This window comes from Gossypium hirsutum, chromosome D05 (genome assembly GCF_007990345.1).
Source record: "Gossypium hirsutum isolate 1008001.06 chromosome D05, Gossypium_hirsutum_v2.1, whole genome shotgun sequence".
Classification (NCBI taxonomy): Eukaryota; Viridiplantae; Streptophyta; class Magnoliopsida; order Malvales; family Malvaceae; genus Gossypium; species Gossypium hirsutum.
Window position 1 is genome coordinate 4,504,423 of NC_053441.1, and position 20,606 is coordinate 4,525,028.

Here is a 20,606-nt window from a genome sequence, read left to right on the forward strand (position 1 = left end):
CGTAGAAAATGAGAATTTAATTGTGGATGGGCATTCCGGAAGAGGTAAGTAGATTCTAAAAGCTTAATATGAAACGAAACTTCATGAGCCTTGCCTTCTTGGATTACATATCTACTTCAGCCAAGTTTTCTCGAATATTTGCAGCAATTCTGCTCACAGTTCACAGAGGACACACATAACAAGGAAAATAAAGCTCAAAGGTGAGATATGAGGAAGAAGCAGACTGACAACTTTGAGTTTGCAAGTTCAGCCAAGTTCCCACCATTTCAAAAATTACACGATAATAAGAATTTAGGACATTCTACATACCTCTGTCACATGTATCAATTCAAAGGAAAAACAGTCCCATGTTTCAAATGGCAGCTTGTGACATAATACAAAGTACTTCTAAGTGACAAATCTAAAACAACACCAGAACAATAACTACGTTTAGACAGGGATTGAGTTCATGATCCTAATCTCCCATATCTCCTCATTCTAACAACAATACCATAATTCAACTTCTGGTTATGCAGTCGATCAAATATTTCATCATGTTTCTACATGCATAATTTCACATATAAAATTGAACTCACTTTAAGTTAAAATCAAACATTTGTCTGAAATCCAAACAAGATCAAAGAACCATTACAAATTTACAATCGCACAATGTCAAGATCAATTAAAGAGTAGAAGCACATCAATATCGAGTTCAATTAAACACAAATGCAAACAGTTTCAGGATCACCACTTTACAGAAAAAGAGAGAGATCATAAAAGAGAACTAAGCAGAGTAATAAAGTGGACGCCTGTACTCGTCGAAGTACTCATCACGATCCACAAAAACAATAGCGTAGAGAGCATAAATAATCCCAGGAACGTAACCCAGAATAGTTAACAGCACACAAATCCAGAACTCAACCTGAAAAAAACAACCAAACCCAGAATTCATTAGATCAAAACATGAAAACCTCAACTCAGAGAGATGTAGAAGATAAAATATCGACTCACGCTGCAACAACCGTGCCTGAAGCAAACTCCCAAAGGAGGGATCAAAATCGCGATCAAGAGTTCACACAGAATTTCGCAGCGACTAGGCATGTTGTTGTTGATGTGAAGATTAAAAAGTGGGTCAACTAGCAAACCAGAAATAAAGGTATTCAAGACTTTTTGAGATTTGGTTTTCTTAATGGACAAAAAAACAAGAGAGGAAATTTCAAGGGAAAAAAACAAAGGAACTTATTAGATCTAGACCGTCCATTTTAGTCAATAATCAATATAGTTAAATAAACGATCATGATTACCCCAAAGTGTGATCACGTGCTGACCCGTATTTGGTTGGACGTGTTAAAATTATTGAATTGATATTTGATACGTAATGTCTATAGTCCATAAGAGCTAAATGCCCAAAATAGGAGATTTTTTATTTCCTCTCAAGGGTAAAATACGGCAGATTTTTTATTCCTGCATCACCATATGTCATTGATCATGTGGTGACCAAGGAAAGCAAATGAGAAGCTTCTTTATAGTTAAACCCATCTCCTCTTTTAAATTGATTGTCAAAACCTACTCTCCAGTACTTGTCTTGGGCCGTCTGAAAATCGTTGTTTGATTAGAAGTTGGTGTTTTGCTGAAATCCCAAAATAAGGTAAAGGTAAGAGGCCAAGACTTATTAATTGCTTAGATACCACGGATTTAGAGTGAAAATGCCATTAGTTCAACATTAAAACCATAGAGTAAGGCGCCATGGAAGCCTTTAAATTAGCTTAATGATTGATAGACACCAACATTCTTTGTAGAAAAACAATGTGATACTGGAGGGTCCATGAATTGGGACTTGGACATAGCATTCAAGCTCCCATATTTTCTGTGACATTCGAGCTAACATCACCTTACACTTACTGTTAGGATCGTCCCGAATAAGCAACGAACAAGTAAAAATAGTAGAAGAAATTGAGAAGATAAACACACAAATTTAACGTGGAAAAACCCCTCAAAAGAGGATAAAAAACCACGGGCAAAGATAATTTTACTATAATGGCAAAAGAATGAAGAGTACAAAAGATGGAGATAAAAACTAAACCCCGAAAACCCGAAAAACAAAGAACCCTCAAACGTAAACACAAAATTCTCTGAATGTGTTATGAGTTCTAATCTAATGGGTGTCTCTTAATTCTAAGATTGTAAAGGAGCCTATTTATAGGCTAAATTAGTAAGTCAAATAAACTATACTAATAAATGTTAAATATATTATACTAATAAATACTAAATCTTCTAGAAAGAAAATATATTTTTGTTTAACTTGACTTGCAAGCAATCTCTTAGAATTTGGGTCACACAATTCTAACAATCTCCACCTTGACACGAATTCTTTCAATGCCATCTTTGCCAAAACCCGCCACGGGCCTATCTTGAACTATGCAGGGAATTAACTGAGTCGAATTTATGCTTAGAAGCTGGAAGACTTCTAGCCTTCGACTTGTGCACTGCCAAATCAAAACTAACCTGGGTCTGATTTTCACGAATACAGTGCCCTAACTTTTCAAAACCTGCATCCAAAAGAGAACCTCTCTTCAACGAAACGGTCATACCTTTTTCCCTCCTATGACCATGTTGCCTCCGCTTCAAATGAGTTGACTTTGACTCCGTAACGGACGAGGGACGTCCGATTTCACCGGTCACTGTAGAACCTTCCAGAATATAAAGACTGCCGGTTCTTTTACCTTTTAACAAAACGAGAGCTCCACGAGATACTTTAATGTTGCTCGACTCGATGCTGATTCTGCATCCTTTCAAGTCTAAAATACTCAAGGAGATGAGATTCTTTCGTAAATCAGGTACATACCTGACATCTGAGAGTGTCCTAATCGTCCCATCGTGTATCCTAATTTTAACAGTACCAATACCGATTATTTTACTAGATGAATCGTTTCCCATGTGCACAACTCCACCTTCAACTGAACTGTATGTGGAGAACCATTCTCTATTGGGACACATGTGGAAAGAACATCCTGAATCTAGGATCCACTCAGACGTAAGCTTGGAGTTATCGCTCGTTGACACTAATAAGAAATCATCACCGCCTTCATCGACCAAATTAGCACCAGCTACATCTTCCTCGTTACTCTCAGCAGCTCTTTTATTTCGCAGTTTATAACAATCTGCTTTGACGTGACCTAACTTTTTGCAATAGCGACACATTTTGTCTCGTTTCTTTGATACTACCAAAACGGAAGCTTGTCTATCTGCTTTGCTATTCAAATCAAACTCATTGTCGAGTTTGTCTCTACTCAACAAATGACCCTTCACATCTTTGAACGAGAGTTTGTCTCTGCCATAAATCAGGGTCTCCCTGAAAGACTTGTATGAAGAGGGTAAAGAGCACAATAATAGCATAGCTTGATCTTCATCGTCAATATGAACCTCAACGTTCTTTAAATCATTTAAAAGAGTAATGAATTGACTGATGTGATCTTTAAGAAGCTCACATTCGTTCATGCGAAACGTAAATAGACGTTGTTTCAACATTAAACGGTTAGCCAGAGACTTAGTCGCATAAAGAGTTTCTAACCTTTTCCACAAGGCGAATGAGGTCTTCTCCATCAATACCTCCTGTAATACTGTATTCGCGAGGCACAACTGGATTGCAGACAAGGCCTTTTCATCAAGCTCTTCCCATTCTGTTTGATTTAGATTCTCAGGCTTTTTCCCTGTAACAACCTTTTTCAAGCCATTTTGAACTAGAATTGCCATCATCCGAACTTGCCACAGATTGAAATTTGTCTCACCATCGAACTTCTCAATTTCAAACCTTGTTGCTGCCATCTCTGACCGGGCTGATCTATGAAAGTTAAACTAGCTCTAATACCACTTGTTAGGATCGTCTCGAATAAGCAACAAACAAGTAAAAATAGTAGAAGAAATTGAGAAGATGAACACATAAATTTAACGTGGAAAAACCCCTCAAAAGAGGATAAAAAACCACGGGTAAAGATAATTTTACTATAATGGAAAAAGAATGAAGAGTATAAAAGATAGAGATAAAAACTAAAACCCGAAAACCCGAAAAACAAAGAACCCTCAAACGTAAACACAAAATTTTCTGAATGTGTTATGAGTTCTAATCTAACGGGTGTCTCTTAATTCTAAGATTGTAAAAGAGCCTATTTATAAGCTAAATTAGTAAGTCAAATAAACTATACTAATAAATGTTAAATATATTATACTAATAAATACTAAATCTTCTAGAAAGAAAATATATTTTTGTTTAACTTGACTTACAAGCAATCTCTTAGAATTTGGGTCACACAATTCTAACACTTACTGTATAATTATGTGTTTGCATTTGCTTTAGGACCCACATTAAGCCTTTGATATCATGTGCTAAGATCATCTTCCATTGCTTAGCAAACGAAACATAAGGAACAAAATTTGGAACCTTTCAACAATCATTTACATCACAAATAATTGCAAGACATGAAACTTGCTTCTCGATTACTCCCACGGACCAAAGCGGAGCAGAGCAGCAACCATGAGTCATGAAAAACATGATGCGAGTAAGCTACATTTTCAGTAAGCATATATCTAATTCCCAAGTAGCAATTATTATATTTATCTTTATAAATCCAACAGATGCAACTATATTTTCTTTACATAAGAGATAAAAAGACAGAAAGTAAAGAACATGGAGCAATTAAGAAGAAAAGGAGGGAGCCAAGCTAAACTGACAATTATTCCAAATCCCTCAAACTAATCAGTGAGCACCTCTATGACAGGCAAGAGAGTTAAGCCCTCAATGCCACCTGATCTTGCCATGAGATCTTTCTTTTTCCTGTTCTGTTTGGCCCATTTCCAGTGTTCCTGCAGGCTGATATTTTGACATCCTGGTGCTGCTCATCACTTCCGATTCTGGTTGAACTTCTTTTAAATTCCTCAATTCTCACTGAATTAGTTTGAGCTTCTAGTTCTTCTTCCTCCCTCTGCATTGAATGATATGTCGGGGACATTATCTCATGATAAAAAGGTTATAGCATGCAAATGTTTATGATAATAACAGATTTACCGAAATCTGGTTTAGGTCAAAAATCGGTTTTATGCTTTGAGCAGCGGCCTCTTTTCCACCATAAAGCCTGTCCCTCTGGTTTAAGTCGAGAACCGATAAAGAACTTCGCAAAGTAACTTCCTTTCCACTGGAAATTTTCTGCTGCTTCCGGTTTACGTCCAACATAAGGGCAGGATGAGTGAAACAGGTTCCCTTTACACTATTTGTCTTTCCCTTTTGGTTCAGATGAAAAGCCATAGCTCGGTTCGACGATGTACCCTTTCCAGTGGATTTCTTTGCTTTCATATTTGATTTGCTTCTAATCACAATATCCTGTGGTTGCAAAAAATGTCGTTCCGCTTGGGGTTTTGAAGATTGGTCTTGCATCAGGAACTTGTGCCTTCTTTTCAAAAACCTAACAACAAAAGTGTTGAATCTTTATCAATAATAATGATCCTAAAATTATGAAAATCCTACAAATTTATGGAAGAACATGATCATACTTGACTTCTGCCAACAGGGTCAATCTTTGTTCTTTCATCATCTGCAATTTCTTCCTCATGGACTCTGTTTCCTGAAGGAACAGAAAGCACCTAAATATTCGTTAAGAATATGGTGGGGGCTTATGGATTGGTAAGTTCTTAACGTGCCATAGTTGATTGGATACAAAGGTAGAAAAGTGTTGAATAGCAAGATGGAAAATATTAACAAACAAACAAACATCCAGAACTTCTCATTTCCTCCATCTTTTAATTGATCAAAAACAAAAACAAAGGCATTCGACGAAACGCAAAGGGGCCGAAAATGCCACTATACAAAACACAAAACAAAGGATCATTTCCTAGTTTGTAAAAGGTAAGATCTTCATCAATTGGAAAACAAAACATAAGATCCAAACAACGGTGTGCTCTTCTTATCGCCAACCAAAGATTGAAGATAAGAACATAAATCAAGAAAACCCAGAAGATTAGATTTAATGAAATTTGACAGGAAGTAACTCAAAATCTAAGCAATCCGCTAAAAAGTTATTACCTTGTGCAAGTCCTCAATATCTTCCATATGAGTTGGATACCTGAACCTCGCTCTTTGGTCATCATACATATCATATGGAGAATAAGCCATGACGGCTGCAGCAGCAGCAACCCCTTTCATCTTCTTCATATTTTGGGGCACAGAGAAAAAAACACAAAAGGCCAAAACAAGAAAATATGGAGGAAGAGAGAGGAAAGGGGGAGAAAGCAGAGTATTTATCGATAAGGAAGAAAGAATAAGAATAGAGAGCTAAACAAGGGAAAGTTATAGAGGAAGGTTCTGGTCTCCCTGTTTACCCTGTGAAAACTCTGACCGAAATAAAGAAAACCCAAAGAAGCCCAAATAACTCGGTGAAAAAAAACAATTGTTTGTTTTGAGAATTGAGAAAGAGATGAAGTTGGGATTTTTGGGGCGGATTTTCAGAAGGGTATTTCCGGTAAACAGAGAGAGTTTTGTGATTGGGGGACATCTGAAGATAACTATATCTTCTCTTGCTTTCACCGTTCTCTCTCTATCTATTCTTTCCTTTCTTTTTTGTTTTCCTTGTACATAAATTTTGGTCCAGCTGGGCCATTGGAGAAGAAAGAGAGAGTTGGGTGGTTTTGATGGGGGTGCGTGGAGCTCTCATGTTTTTCCCTTGAGTAGATAGAGAAAGGAAAGCAAGTTCTTTTCCTCTTTTTTTTTTCCTTCTAGAGAGAGAAAGATGTAGGCTTTGTAAAAGGAGGGGAGGGGGGGGGTGGGGGGGATAAAACAGGATGATGCTGTTTTCTTGTGTGTTGTTATTGTAGCTGGTACGTGCCTGGCTGGTGTTTCACTTGTTGGCCTTCGGCTTGTGGCCTTATCAGTAACTATAAGTTTCAGTGGGAAAAATCAACTTTGACAGTAACTAACAATTGATGATAATATCACAATAAATAATTAACAATTGATGATAATATCACAATAAATAATTGTAGTACTGATATATTTCTGTGTTTAAATTTAAACTTGCAAGTCCCCAATTTGGATTCAAGCCAGGAACTCCTTTGCTAGACAACCAGTATGTGTGACGACTCCTGACATCTTAAAATGTTTTTTTTTTATAGTAATGGATCCTAATCGAGATACAACTGATGATGCTCAAAGTAATCCAAATGCTCAAAGGAACTCCTTTGAAAGTCGATTCGAGACTCAAGGTCAAGGAGATGAGGCTCGAGAAACTTTTCTCCAGATGATGAACAATTGGTACACTGAGTTTGTTAGAACTAATCCAAATGCTCAACCTCCTCCGCCCCCTCCTATTCCTCAAGCTGTTCCCATAGCTCCTCAACAAACTGAAGTGTTAAGATTGTCAAAGCCTCCAGTGGACAAAATTCGAAAGTACGGAGCCGAAGAGTTTCGAGCTAATGTAAATGATGATCCTGAAATAGCAGAGTTCTGGCTTGATAATACCATCAGAGTGGTGCAGCGGAAGCGTGGTGGGCCCATAACCCACACGTTATGTTAGAATTTGGAAAGGTAAGTATAAAAAAAAAGTGATAAGTGCTATATTTATCTGATCAAGTGAGAAAGTGATAAGTGTTAGCCTTAGCTACACTTATCTGATCAAGTGACAAAGTGATAAGTGGTAGCTTAGCTACACTTATCTGATCAGGGACAAGTGATAAGTGATCATACGTAAGACCATAGTTATACTATGGCAAAGTGAAAGTGAAGTACTCAATTTTCCGTAACCGTTCCCTAATTTGATTAAGGATGGTAGCCCAAAAGAATTAAAGTAAATGGATAAGTAGTAGTGTATTTATATCAGGACGATGTTGTTATTTAAGCTAAAGTGATATTTTTATTGCAAAATTGAGAATTTCATAAATGTGTTATTGAATGGTATAATCAATAAACATTGAGTTAAATGGTAAATACGTATTAGTGTTGAACTTGATGTCATTGAATTGTACGTGAATTAAATGGAAATTGCTAGTGATATGATCTAAATCGTGAGCATGATAAATTGCGAATTGAAGGAAATGGAAATGAAGCATTGAATTACATGAGTATGTATCGGGTCTCGTAAGCCCTATTTATTATGATTATAACATTTTGAGGATATACTGTGAAAAGTTATAGGAGCATGTTAATTATTTTGAAAGTTTTAATTTAGATGAAATTTTATAACTCGATTAAATACGTTTACAAGTGCATGTGTTTTGGTAATATCTCGTACCCTATTCTAGTATTGAATACGGGTAAGGGGTGTTACAGTATGAATGGATAAGATCAAATATGAGTTGCAGGCTAGCCTGTCTAGTTTTCTGCTATTCAATTCCCCATATTAGGTTAAACTAGTAATATCAGACACCTAATTTGAATAAAACTCATCATCCATATATCTACAGATTTACCCACCTAACCTAACCTAACCCTGTAAGGATTCCATCCTATCTTATTAGCCATCAGCCCCATCACAACTAGCAGAAAATTCATGCTTCCTTTGAATGCTGGAAAGTGGAAACGAACAAAGTTGGTGACTTGGGATCCCGACCCTATTTCCAAAATTTTCTCTACCCTCTATCTATGATGTAGCTTGGTTGACATTGATGATTTCCAAATCTGATAAACTTAAAATCGTCATTTAAATGTGAGGGAGCAGTGAACAATATCATATAGTCATATTTAACTCTGTCTCTTTGTCTTTCTCATTTCATTTACATTAATCATTGATTCCCTGCATAATATGGAAATGTGAGAGTGAAATGGAACAAGTTTCCATAAAATTCTTCCATTTGGGAAGCTTTTTTCCCGTGAAGGTTAAGCTTGATACCCCATCTGTCAATGAAATAAAATATATGAGCTTATCACTTATGGCGTTGGCTCTCCATCATCATCACTGTTCGGTGGCAACCAAATTTCTTTAATAGAGAGTTCTGGTGCTTTTTTTTTTCTTTAATTCAGTTTTGAGTAAGGCATTTTCCATGTGAAACAAACCCAGTTTCCAATATGTCAAAAGTACACAAGTGGATAACCAAAAACCTTGAAAATAATGTGGTTATGTTTCTCTTATTGGCTCAACTGTTTAAGCTGATTTATTGCTTTCCTTTATTGAACTTTTCAAAGCACTAGGCTCGTAAGCATGCACTTTTCAAACCCTTCTTTTTGTTTTCGGCTACAATCAAGTACCAGCAACTTTGCTTATGAGCCAGTGGACTATTCATGAAGTGACAGAAGCAGAAGCAAAGGGGTCACTTCCACCATTGACGACTTGTAGTGATTATTACTGTTATTACTGTTTACAAATTAGAACAGAACCATGACGATTTCGTTTTGAACTTTTTCTGTTCTTTGGAACAAGTAGGAGCTCAAACTGACAGGGAACATTGAAAAAAATGCTAGAGGCAAATGACTGAAAGAAGCTCGTACGAGGTGCATTAACAGGTACTTATAACATGAATGTATGAACTTTATATATACTAACTCAATAGTTTAAGTGATTGAATATTTGAAGTCGAATCAACATGTGATACAGAAACAAGACTTTGAAGTAGAAACCATATAAGAGGCCCAAGAAACGAGATTGGGCCTGACAATCACAATAACATTCTTATAGAAAAACGAGATTGGGCCTGACAATCACAATAACATTCTTATAGAAAATTTTCCATTTTCCAGTGTTGAATTATGAACCTTTTTCTTTAACTTGAACAAATTTTCCTTTCATTTCTTGCTTCCACGTTCCACCTAGAAAAACGAGTAACATATCCCAGACAGGGCAATGTGTCGTCCTCTTATTGGTCCTCTTGGAATCACCTGTAAAAAACCACCTTATCTTGTGAGATCTCTCACTTTCAATCTGTAGAAATATTAAAAATTTCTGGGTGAAGAGAAACTGCAAACGCAATGGCTTCGACAGGTGTCGTGACTGCTCAAATATCAAATCTACATGGAGCCACTAGTTGGAAGAAGGCCATCCATTCACCCTCCCTTGGTAACTTCTTTTCTCTCTGTCTGTGTTTGGTTGATGAGAAAATAGAGAATCGACCATGCGAAGTTTTGATTTTGTTTTGTGGGTTTGTTTTTGTGGTTGTTTTTAGAAGAGATGGAGTGTCAGCATGGCTGAAATAATTGTATTGGTTCTCATTTGATAGGTTTTATTTTAATAGAAAAGGTATGGCCTTTGAATTCTCCTTTTCGGTTTTTGTTAAGTAGAATCAGAAATTTCCCAGTAACCAAACTGAGGATTGTTTGCTTTTTCTGTGTGCTTTTCTTTTATTCTTCTCTATTTTGCAGTGGGTGTTTATCTTTATTAGTTTCCTCCAATCTATGATCTTAAAGAGTGGGTTGTAACTTATAATTTGTTTTTCTGTCGATGCTTTTCAGGTAACTTTAATTTGAATACAAATCTAGCTTGTAAGCAGCTTTTATCATCGACATTTCGTCGAAAAACTGGGCATAATTATAAGTCTCTTCGTGTGTATGGGCTGTTTGGAGGAAAAAAGGAAAATGGTGATGAGGGTGATGGTGCACCTTCCAAGGTCAGTTACGGTAACCTTGGCATCTAGTTCAAGTGCGTGATTTTTTTCAACTGTTCTTCATAAATGGCTGCATTGATATTTGGCATTAGTAGGATCTAGCATGGAGTGTAGATTATGGGGATATTAGCCTCTTTATTATATTTTTATAATCAATTCCCATTGTTTAGACTTGTAGCTAATACTAATTGCAATGGTCGTAGCCTTATCTAGGATTGAAAATGATGGTTCAAGTTATACCTTAGGTGTTTCCATCTCTAAGTTTTGATGTCCCTTTGATTGTTATACATGTTCTACTTGTTTCCGTTAGCAATTCATGAGAAAGTGAAACATCTATTGGAGGAGTTTGGTATTGGTGGTTGGTAGATCATTGTGGAGCACTGTACCTGGTCTTTGTTGTACCATATTATATGCCCCATGTCAATATAAGCTATATTTTCACTCCATGACCATGCATTGGATGCATGTTTATTCTATGCCTTTGTTTGTTCTCCATACTTAAGGTAGCGAGCACTGAAGGAGTTTCTGCTTATGCATAGGCCACTCATGCATCAATCCGTGAGTGAAGCAAATGCAATGAGGTGGTTTGCAAAACTGTCATAGCAAGTATCTGGGTGAAATCATATTATCTACTCTGTGTGAAATGTGATTTTACTGAACTGCTGGATGTCAGGCTAGAAGGCCTGGCATAAATCACCATTTTGATGGTATTCTTAGTCAATTATATGCTAGCAAAGTTTATCTTGTGTTCTTTTTCACTTTATTACTCCTATATATCATACATGGAGAGAGAGGGAATTGAGACAGCCACTGTGCTTGTGTGACTCCACTCCTCTGTCTTGTCACTATATTTAAAAAACTTTGTTTCAACGTACTGAAATTGATTGACTGCTTGAGTCATGTAACCGAGCATTATTATGCTTAACTTGACTACCACACAAGCTTAATCATCTTTGACAATTGCGATAGTTAGAGCACTGAAGTCTGCACGATTATTGACTGTCTCTCCCTCCTAAACTAATTCTGCTGTCCTACTGAATTGATTTTATAGGCAGGAATTTTCGGAAACATGCAAAATCTCTATGAGACGGTGAAGAAAGCACAAATGGTTGTCCAGGTTGAGGCTGTGAAGGTGCAAAAAGAACTAGCTGCGTATGGATCTTTCATTACCCTCTTAGTATCTGAACTTTAGCTTCTGTTCATGATTTCCATTTGGTTTTATTCTTTATTGCAGAGCAGAATTTGATGGCTATTGTGAAGGGGAGCTGATAAAGGTAGGTTATTAGAAATCTCTCTCTCTCTCTCTCTAGTTCTGGTAGTGCCATTGATTGCTTTTATGAGGTTAGCCACACTAACATTAGCTGATAAACGGTGACTTATTTTTATGTTCCAATTTCCTTTACAACTTTCAGTTCCACATAATAACTTCCCATTTATTTTGCTTCAATTGCATTCATTCAGTCGTTTAGTAACAATATAAAAGATGCCTTGCATGAAGAATGGTTCTGACGTTCCATTTAGCTTTCACTTTGTCTTATGAACTTTTACTTCTTCTTGTCTCAACACCTTATCTTTCTATTGTATTTTACAGATATTCTGACTGAAAATATTACTTTTTCAGGCAACATTATCTGGAAACCAGCAGCCTATACGCATTGAGATTACTGAGGCTGCAATGGAACTTGGTGCAGAAGTAAGTATGCAATTATTAAACTATTTTCCCACCAGATTATTTAAGATGACTCGTGCATTATAGTCATATCTTAGCGAGCAGTTTCGAAACTCCCACTTGGTTTAAGTTGGATCCCAATAATGTCCCATGTTAGGATGTGAGTATAAGGCATTCAGAAGAATTTAAAACTTGTTGTGTGCAGTTTTCCTCGATTCTCGTAGCGAGTTGCTAATTTATTTTCTGAAACTTCAAACCTGCAGAAGCTATCATTTTTAGTTAATGAAGCATACAAGGATGCACATCAAAAGAGTGTCCAGGTGATAATCTCATAATTTCAAGAGGTAAAACCTTTTTCGCAATCAAATCTACTTATGTTATCCTTTTTGTCCATTTGTCTCAGGCCATGAAAGAAAGGATGAGCGATCTTGCGCAAAGCTTAGGAATGCCACAAGGTCTCGGTGAGGGATTAAAGCAACAATGATCTCCCAACTGGTCCCCGATGTGAGCTTAGCAAGGGATTAAACGATGGTCAATCTCCACCAGTCAACACCTGGATGAGCTTTCAATTTTTGCGTACAAATCAATGCAGAAAATGCTCATTTATATGCTTTTTACCATGAAACTGTGTTGTGGTTTTAGTTTTCTGATGGAACTCACACTATTTATTCTAAAATGCCTTGATGACTTAACAATATCTGTTCAACTTAAAGGGCGTATTGCACATTCCAAAATGGAAATATGATGGTACGGTGCATGCCTCCTTCCATGGATTTGTAAGTTTAAACAGTATGTTACTTAACAATATGCTAAGTAGAAACACTATATATGTTACTTAAAACCCTAGGTCCAATGTATCAAAAATGCTATGTTGCATAACAATGTCGAATGTTTCCAAAACTTATAAAGACATAATTTGTACTTGTTCAACTGATGTTATAACTGACATTGAATCAACAACTACTTTCACTTGCATGTGTGTCAAATTTTAATAGCTGCAAATACTGAATTAAGAATATACAAACTTTTGTGAATTTGCGACACTCCAAATAAATTAAATAGCTAAATAAGTTTACATTTAAACTGTTTTTCCAAAAATATAACTGTTAATTCATGTTCAAATTCAACGAAATATCGAAGTAGTCTTTTCATGTTCGTATCAATCCTTGTTTCATTTTGTAACATTGTATATTAATTATTTTTATATTGTTCTTATAGCGTAATCTTCGTAATTATTGTGCCCCGACTTGAATTAAAGTCCAATTATAAAAAGAAAATAACTGGACATGCATGTGCACAACTCTGTATATTAACAGAAACAAAAGTTATAATTAAACGTACCATACTACTTTTGTTTCATAATTGCCGACTTCTGCATTATATTGGGAAAAAAAATCAATGTTATGTTGCTATTTCTACAAACGTCTAAGAATCAATCGTATCGCGGAGATTACGAGAAACCCAAATGGTTCCTTCCTTGAAACTTCACAATGAGAATACATTTTGAGGAAATTTCAGTTTCAATGAACTCTGCAAGTATGGGCTCACACGTATCCTCCATTTAATGTTTCAGACGCATGTTGCAAATAGAACCCGACCACTATTTAAGTTGCCGAGGAGCCTTACAGCTACAGGGATCAACTGTACGAAGTACAACTAATATAATATTTGATTTGCTCTTTGCGTCTTAGGTTTTCGGCAATGGCGTTTTTGAGAACTTTGGTTTGGTTTTCAGCGTTGGCTTTTGTATTGTTTAGGGTAGGTGAAGGCAAGGATATTCTAGTTGGAGGCAGTGAAGATGCATGGAAAATCCCAAAGAACGCCTCGGATTCTTTGAATCAGTGGGCTAGGAAACACCGCTTCAAAGTTGGCGATTTCCTCAGTAATATCTCATACATACAAGTTACAACCACATTCTTCATATTATATGGATTTTTTTTCATTTTTCTTTTTGTCGAGTGAAAATTCATCTGGGTTTTCAGTTACCAAGCACGAGGTCTTACTCTAGCATACGTATAATTATTATTCTTATGGTCTCATTTTTTATTTTGTGTGGTGTACTCCTCTTTTACGTAGTTTTCAAGTACAATGGCAAGGCCGATTCAGTGCTTCAAGTGACAGGGGAGAACTATGAAAGCTGCAGCACATCAAAACCAATCAAGGAATACAAAGACGGTAACAATACTAAGGTGAAACTGAATAAATCGGGTCCATTTTACTTCATCAGTGGAGCTGATGGCCATTGTCAGAAGGGACAGAAGCTTGAAGTTACTGTCATATCTGAAAAACATCGGCATCATGATAATCCCCCTGCTTTCCCTCCAAAACCAGCGAAGCAATTGCTCCGGCGCCTGAACCAGCCAAAACTAGCCCCAACAAGGCACTTGCATACAAGGATGGCACCTTCTTGGCTCTAGCCTCTTTGCCAGGGTTAGCTTTTGCTTTTACTTCCGTTTGATGGAAGACAGATATGAATAGAATAGTTGTAGTAGTAATTAATTAGTTAATTATCATCTGTTTTGTAGGATTTATTGGATTATTATTATGGGATTATATTTGGCGTGGGTTTTCTACTTGGTTGAAGAATAACATTTCCTTATTTTATTAATGAGCAAAATAAAATAATATTAGGGTACTCATAAATTTGACTTTATTTGAAAATATGTTGAAATTTTTAATGAAAATCAATATACATTTAATAACCACAAAAAACTACTACATAAATTTTTTCTAAAAAATTGCACAAAATGATAAATACTCTTAATAGATAATAGATTGAATTTTATTTTATTTCATTTAAGATTATATTATTCTTTGCCAAATAATTTAATTATATTTGAATTTAATTTTAAATAATATATCAAATAAATTTTATAACTTAAATTTAACAATTAGGTTGCATTTGATAAATTATAGAAATTTTTTATTGAAATTAAAAATTTTCAACATTTAATAATTTAGATGTGTTTGATAATCATTTTAATTTTTTACTTAGATGTAAAATTTTCAACAAAAATTTGTTGAATAAGATAAGTAAGTAGATAGTAGAAAATATTGAGTTGATTTTATTTTATTAAAAATTAGAAAATATATATCCATTTCTTAAAAAATAAAAAATCCAAATTTTTATATGTATTTTTTATTCAAAATTATCCAAAATAATATAAAATATAATATTAATAATATTAAATTTAAAAATAAATAAATTTTAAAAATCATTACTTATGTTTACTAATTTATCAAATAATTTTTTTAATATTTATAAAATTTAACAAGAAAATTTCAATTTAGTATAAATTAATATTAATTTCATAAGACTAATTTATAACATTTTATTTAAATAACAGGCAAGTAATATTTCTTATGAAGAAAAGAGGAGATTTTTTAGCACAAAAATCAATCACATCACTTGGAAGAAATGAAGGCGGAGAAAACAATGAACTCTATCCATCTAATTTTTACCGTAAAAAGTTCAAACTTGAAATTTCAACTGTCTTTTTTGCTAGAAACTATGGAGAATTGTCTAACGGCTTGCCATCCTTGTCCAAATATATATTGTTTATTTTTCAGATTATAAAGCGAAGTTGGAGATCGAGCTTAAAGTCGATTAAATGGATTATTTAAATGTCGTCAATAAAATAATAATCTTTTTATTTAAAAAGAAGATTTATTTATCCATAAAAATACGTAAAAAGGTAAAAGCATTTATATGGCAAACAGGCAAATTTGACACATGCCTGAAAACCAAAGGCTTATGCCCCCATAACTTGTGGTAATACTTCAACGTGGTCACTTTGCCACCCTCATGTTTCCCTTTAAATTTCCCCATTGAAACAAGTAAAAAAAACAAGAGATAGAAAGAAGCAGAAGATGGCAGGACCAGACTAAAGCAGCGCAACATTCAACGGAAGTACTTAACCAGACAAAAAAAGGACCATGTTCAATGAAAATGGCCAGTGGTGGCGTTGCCATTGTTGCTACCCTTGGTTACTTTGCCTTGTATTCCAATAAGAAACCTGAAGCCTCTGCCAAGGACGTCGCAAAAGTCACAGCCGGTGTTGCCAAGCCTGGAAACACCCGACCACGCTAGTTTCATCGTATTTAAAACCAACCTCAGCTGCAATATTCATGCACCGATATTTCCCCTCTTTTTGTTTCTTAATTTGATCTCTCGTATAGTTATAAGGGTTATGTTGTAATCCCTTACGGATTGAGAACAGAACAGTATATGTACATGTAATGATTTGTATGTTGCTCCAGACAAGTAGCAAACAGGACGTTCTTTTTCTTTTATTAATTCTACTTTTGAAAACACCAAATCATTCTACTAGTTTTGACCTTTGATGATAAATTCCTTTCATCCTATTACAGTGGTTACCACCTATCTAATGTTTTCATTTCTTTTACATTTCAGTCCTTCCATTTATATGCCCTTCACCGTTTCTCTTGTATTCTAATAAATCCTTAACCTTTAACTAATACCCAAATAAGCCCTTAAGCTTCAAATTCTCAAGATAAATCGATCTTGAGTTTATTTAAGTGTATAAAAAACTATAAGAACTTATCTAGATAAAAAAAAAAGTTTCAAGGAGGTTTAAAATATTTTAGCCATAGGAATATGCTTCCAGGGACGAGTTAATTGCACCAGATTCTAAACTGGTCCCAAACTTGAGAACATTCTAATTACATCTTAAACTATCAATGTTATATCAATTAGGTCATTTTATTATTGAAACCATTATTTTAACCATCAAATGACACATAAAATCTTATGTGACATAATTTAAAATAAACATTTTAAAGAAAAGTAAAATGTTATTGTATAATTTCTAAAATAAAAAACTAAAAGTAAAGTAAAAAAAGAGTAAATAATAATTTCTGTAAAAGCTTCAAAAACCTCAAAATTAAAATTTTACAACATTCATGTCGCATAAAATTTAATGTCTCATTTAACGGTTAAATTAACGATTTTGATAAAGGAAAAACCTTCTTGATATAACCTCAATAGGTTGGGGATGTAATTAAAACGTTTTGAAGTTTAAAGACTAATTTAAAATAAGGGGTGTAATTTAGGGATGTGTGATGCAATTAAGTCTTTGGGGACTGCGGGAGCCTAGAAGGATTACAGGGGCGTGGGCTGAGTAAGGTCCGGGCCTCGAACAATTTCAGACTTGATTGATAAACAGATAAAATACTAAGCTTTCTTCCAATAGCACCGTACGGGAAAAAAAAAGAAAAAAAGGAAAGAAAGAAAGAAACAGAGGCGCAAAAGAATAAAATATGACTCTGAATTTCAATAGGCCTTGAAATTTGCAATCTATCAACAACATATTTCGGATCGACCCAAATCTCCCCCAGTCCTTTCAGTTCCTTTTCTTTCTCACTCATCATGGAGCTCTCTTCCCTTTCACCGCTTCCTCTCTGTAATACGAAATTCTATGCTTCCCATTTACGTATTTGTATTATTCTTTGTATGTATTAATTTTTATTTTCATTTTCCAGGTTACCCAAAGCCCAGTAGTTCTTCTACCGTGTCTTTCTTGCCGGTAATTTTCATTTTTTTTTGTTTGGGTGCAATCTGTTTGATTCCGTTGAAAATAAAGGCTGAAGTTGACTGAACTTCGCGATTTCTTAATTGTGGGAAAATAAGCTTTTTCACCGAACTTATCAGCTATTCTTTTTATTTGCTTGATCGTTTTCAATTTGAAATGATTTCATCAATTTTCCGTCTTTAAAAGAAAATATGTGTGCTATAATTAGAGATAGTTTAAAAATTTTGAGATTTTTTTTTCTTTTTTTCCTTTATATTCCTTAATGATTTGCTTTATGACCGTGTTCTTAATATATATTGTCTAATGCAGTTTTCTGATCGAACAAGAGCTTATTTTGGCTACTCTGTGAGTAAACGGGCAACTTTGAGAAATTCATGTAACTGTAAGATAATTTTTACTAAGACCATGTTATTTATTCTTGATAGATGCTGCAACGCGTGGATGCACTGTAAAATTTTTGCAAAGAGATTATTTGTTCATTTAGAATCTTTTTGGGGTACATTAATGGATTCTTTTATTGGGTTTAAATTGTTCTTGTAATCCCGTCTAAATGGTTATTTGATGGTGGATGCCAAGTTAGGAGGTTGGTATTTCATTGTGTATATAAGTATTCTTTCCTTATGGATCTTTACATTATTAGCTTTTCCTCTTTTATTTTGGCAGCTGCTCAAAAAAACTTTTTGCATATTTCAAGGGCGCATGATCACGAACCTCGGTGTTATTTTAGTCCAAATGAGGGTTTAAATAGATATTGCATTAGTAAATTATATAACCTGAACAAATTGTCCAGATATGTTGTAGCGAAATCTGAACTTGCTGGGGCTGGAACACCTGATGCTTCCTATTCTTTATCAGGTTTTCATGGAAAGCTACTCAGTCATTGATCTATTTAAGTTTTCTTCTTTTTAGCTCATGCCCCTCACAATTTTATATTATCATCAATTTTTAAAATGCAGAAGTTAAACTATCTTTGAAAGTTAGAGGAGTATGCTTTTATGCTGTCACGGCAATGGCAGCTATTTCGCTTATTGGGTTTATGATAGTGGCACATCCCTTTGTGCTCTTATTTGATCGCTACAGAAGAAAAGCTCAGCATTTTGTTGCCAAACTTTGGGCTGCAGCAACTGTTGCTCCGTTCTTTAAAATCGAGTATGAAGGATTGGAGAATTTGCCTTCACATGATGCTCCTGCCGTATATGTTTCCAATCACCAGAGTTTTCTAGATATCTATACACTTCTAACTCTTGGAAGAAGCTTCAAGTTCATCAGCAAGACTGCCATATTTCTTTTTCCCATTATTGGGTGGGCCATGTCTATGATGGGGACAATTCCATTAAAGCGCATGGACAGCAGAAGCCAGTTGGTATTCCCTTTTCACCTTTTCTGTTATCATTCTTTAGATTGCAATATAGGATCGATCTGTTTAACATGTATACTTTAGATGGCAATATAGGATTAATCTATTGTAATATTATCTTTTAGCTTCGGCCTTTGCAGGTTTGGTTTATTTCTTTTTCCTGTAGTATGGGTTTGAATTCTATTATTGTTGTGCATGTAGGAGTGTCTTAAGAGATGTATGGATCTCATCGGGAATGGTGCCTCTGTTTTTTTCTTTCCAGAAGGCACACGGAGTAAGGATGGGAAGTTAGGTGATTTCAAGGTGAGATCATACTAGAATTCTCATTGTATGTTCGGTTGATTAAGCTGTTGTCGGAAATCAGGAAGATGTAATAATGCCACTACTTATTAAAAGCTAACTGTTTTATCTTGATTCAAATTGGCAGAAAGGTGCATTCAGTGTTGCAGCAAAAACTAGGGTGCCTATCGTTCCTATAACCTTAATTGGCACAGGCGGAATCATGCCTGCAGGAATGGAGGGTGTCGTAAATTCAGGATCTGTGAAAGTTATTATTCATAAACCGATCAAAGAAAATGATCCTGAAATATTACGCCAAATAGCTAGAAACACGATTTTAGATACACTTAAGCTTCGATGCTGAGAAAGTGGCCACTGTGACATCTTTTGGTTTTATGGTTCATACTTAATCCTTTATTGCTGATTTGAGGAACATGGTAGGAAGGTACAAAATGTCACCCTTCACCGTAATCGTACTTGTTATGTTATTTTATGATTTTGCACCCCCTCCCCCCCCCATCTTTCTGGTTTTAGAACTTTTTATATTTTTCTTTCGAAAAAAGGGACGACTCAGTCCCTGTTGAATTTGGATCAAGGTTGTACTTTCAGAAGTTAGTGAATAGATTGACAAAAAGTGTTTGACATCAATATGTTGTGTTTTTTCCTTGAAGTATATGATTTCTTATTTGTTGAACCATCTCTCTGCAGGTTTTATAATTCCAAATTAGCACCGTTTTAGTAATATGTGATCGGTTACTGGCTTTATTTGCATCCATTTCACACGTAACGGACTTGGAGGGATCTCGTGTTTGTGGCAGATGATTTTATGCGGTCGCAACGCTAACAGTTTAACAATGGAGTTGGCCAAACTACAGCTTGAAGTTGGCATCAAAATGTTTCTGTTCATATCATGTATTGCATTTCCAGATATTGTATGGGAAAGTCCCAACACAAAATTTTGCTGTCCCTTGATAGAACTTGGTTAAGATTATGTGTTAGTTTCTCATACGATATTGTATGAGAAACTAATATTGTATGGGAAAGTCCAACACAAAATTTTGCTGTCCCTTGATAGAACTTGGTTAAGCTTATGTATTAGTTTCTCATACGATACTTGCAATTGGAGGCTATAAATTTACAACCGTGAAGGGGTCATATTCTCACGTCTTTGTTTTTATATATATATATTATAATG

The 20,606-nt window shown here is 35.2% G+C and overlaps 5 protein-coding genes across 11 annotated transcripts; 3 read left to right on the forward strand and 2 right to left on the reverse strand.

Moving 5' to 3' along the window:
• Window positions 1–581: 581 nt before the first annotated feature.
• LOC107906897 (UPF0057 membrane protein At4g30660) lies at window positions 582–1,243 on the reverse strand. The gene is made up of 2 exons (XM_016834046.2): window positions 991–1,243; window positions 582–901 (listed from the first exon to the last, which is right to left on the reverse strand). The coding sequence occupies exons 1-2, from the start codon at window positions 1,078–1,080 to the stop codon at window positions 764–766; spliced, it is 228 nt and encodes a 75-aa protein (XP_016689535.1). The 5' UTR covers window positions 1,081–1,243; the 3' UTR covers window positions 582–763.
• A 3,321-nt stretch (window positions 1,244–4,564) lies between these two features.
• Window positions 4,565–6,872, reverse strand: LOC107906896 (uncharacterized). Of its 2 annotated transcripts, none has more exons than XM_016834043.2 (4): window positions 6,053–6,872; window positions 5,524–5,594; window positions 5,042–5,435; window positions 4,565–4,958 (listed from the first exon to the last, which is right to left on the reverse strand). In XM_016834043.2, the coding sequence occupies exons 1-4, from the start codon at window positions 6,179–6,181 to the stop codon at window positions 4,764–4,766; spliced, it is 789 nt and encodes a 262-aa protein (XP_016689532.1). In that variant the 5' UTR covers window positions 6,182–6,872; the 3' UTR covers window positions 4,565–4,763. The 2 variants fall into 2 exon arrangements, with proteins under 2 accessions (XP_016689532.1, XP_016689533.1); XM_016834044.2 differs by having other exon boundaries at window positions 5,524–5,613; window positions 6,053–6,804.
• Window positions 6,873–8,698: 1,826 nt separating this feature from the next.
• On the forward strand, window positions 8,699–13,153 carry LOC107906893 (nucleoid-associated protein At2g24020, chloroplastic). Its single transcript, XM_016834040.2, has 7 exons — window positions 8,699–10,010; window positions 10,403–10,557; window positions 11,606–11,706; window positions 11,789–11,828; window positions 12,176–12,247; window positions 12,487–12,543; window positions 12,627–13,153. The coding sequence occupies exons 1-7, from the start codon at window positions 9,923–9,925 to the stop codon at window positions 12,705–12,707; spliced, it is 594 nt and encodes a 197-aa protein (XP_016689529.1). The 5' UTR covers window positions 8,699–9,922; the 3' UTR covers window positions 12,708–13,153.
• A 490-nt stretch (window positions 13,154–13,643) lies between these two features.
• On the forward strand, window positions 13,644–14,796 carry LOC107906895 (early nodulin-like protein 1). 2 transcript variants are annotated; one of them, XM_041093212.1, is made up of 4 exons: window positions 13,644–13,873; window positions 13,981–14,105; window positions 14,300–14,653; window positions 14,749–14,796. In XM_041093212.1, the coding sequence occupies exons 1-3, from the start codon at window positions 13,788–13,790 to the stop codon at window positions 14,638–14,640; spliced, it is 552 nt and encodes a 183-aa protein (XP_040949146.1). In that variant the 5' UTR covers window positions 13,644–13,787; the 3' UTR covers window positions 14,641–14,653; window positions 14,749–14,796. The 2 variants fall into 2 exon arrangements, with proteins under 2 accessions (XP_040949146.1, XP_040949145.1); XM_041093211.1 differs by having other exon boundaries at window positions 13,648–13,873; window positions 14,300–14,796.
• A 2,575-nt stretch (window positions 14,797–17,371) lies between these two features.
• Window positions 17,372–20,552, forward strand: LOC107906892 (1-acyl-sn-glycerol-3-phosphate acyltransferase BAT2, chloroplastic). 5 transcript variants are annotated; one of them, XM_016834037.2, is made up of 8 exons: window positions 17,372–17,646; window positions 17,726–17,769; window positions 18,085–18,157; window positions 18,439–18,630; window positions 18,732–19,138; window positions 19,334–19,435; window positions 19,560–19,856; window positions 20,120–20,552. In XM_016834037.2, exons 1-7 carry the CDS (start codon window positions 17,613–17,615, stop codon window positions 19,773–19,775), a joined length of 1,068 nt encoding a protein of 355 aa, XP_016689526.1. In that variant the 5' UTR covers window positions 17,372–17,612; the 3' UTR covers window positions 19,776–19,856; window positions 20,120–20,552. The 5 variants fall into 5 exon arrangements, with proteins under 5 accessions (XP_016689526.1, XP_040949149.1, XP_040949150.1 ...); XM_041093215.1 differs by having other exon boundaries at window positions 17,386–17,646; window positions 18,439–18,639; XM_041093216.1 differs by having other exon boundaries at window positions 17,585–17,646; window positions 18,085–18,120; window positions 18,201–18,639.
• The last annotated feature ends 54 nt before the right edge of the window (window positions 20,553–20,606 follow it).

Bases quoted from the DNA above. Each gene is read 5' to 3' on its own strand.
- LOC107906897 (XM_016834046.2), bottom strand. From the start codon at position 1,080: ATGCCTAGTCGCTGCGAAATTCTGTGTGAACTCTTGATCGCGATTTTG. The intron at 902-990 runs GTGAGTCGATAT...TGTTTTTTTCAG, and splicing joins TCAGGCACGGTTGTTGCAGC to GTTGAGTTCTGGATTTGTGT.
- LOC107906896 (XM_016834043.2), bottom strand. From the start codon at position 6,181: ATGAAGAAGATGAAAGGGGTTGCTGCTGCTGCAGCCGTCATGGCTTAT. The intron at 5,595-6,052 runs GTAATAACTTTT...CTGTTCCTTCAG, and splicing joins ATATTGAGGACTTGCACAAG to GAAACAGAGTCCATGAGGAA. The intron at 5,436-5,523 runs GTATGATCATGT...TTTTGTTGTTAG, and splicing joins ACCCTGTTGGCAGAAGTCAA to GTTTTTGAAAAGAAGGCACA.
- LOC107906893 (XM_016834040.2), top strand. From the start codon at position 9,923: ATGGCTTCGACAGGTGTCGTGACTGCTCAAATATCAAATCTACATGGA. The intron at 11,829-12,175 runs GTAGGTTATTAG...TTACTTTTTCAG, and splicing joins GTGAAGGGGAGCTGATAAAG to GCAACATTATCTGGAAACCA. The intron at 12,544-12,626 runs GTGATAATCTCA...CATTTGTCTCAG, and splicing joins CACATCAAAAGAGTGTCCAG to GCCATGAAAGAAAGGATGAG.
- LOC107906895 (XM_041093212.1), top strand. From the start codon at position 13,788: ATGTTTCAGACGCATGTTGCAAATAGAACCCGACCACTATTTAAGTTG. The intron at 13,874-13,980 runs GTACAACTAATA...TGTATTGTTTAG, and splicing joins ACAGGGATCAACTGTACGAA to GGTAGGTGAAGGCAAGGATA. The intron at 14,106-14,299 runs GTAATATCTCAT...TCTTTTACGTAG, and splicing joins CAAAGTTGGCGATTTCCTCA to TTTTCAAGTACAATGGCAAG.
- LOC107906892 (XM_041093215.1), top strand. From the start codon at position 17,613: ATGGAGCTCTCTTCCCTTTCACCGCTTCCTCTCT. The intron at 18,640-18,731 runs GAAAGCTACTCA...TTTAAAATGCAG, and splicing joins TTCTTTATCAGGTTTTCATG to AAGTTAAACTATCTTTGAAA. The intron at 19,139-19,333 runs GTATTCCCTTTT...TTGTGCATGTAG, and splicing joins TGGACAGCAGAAGCCAGTTG to GAGTGTCTTAAGAGATGTAT.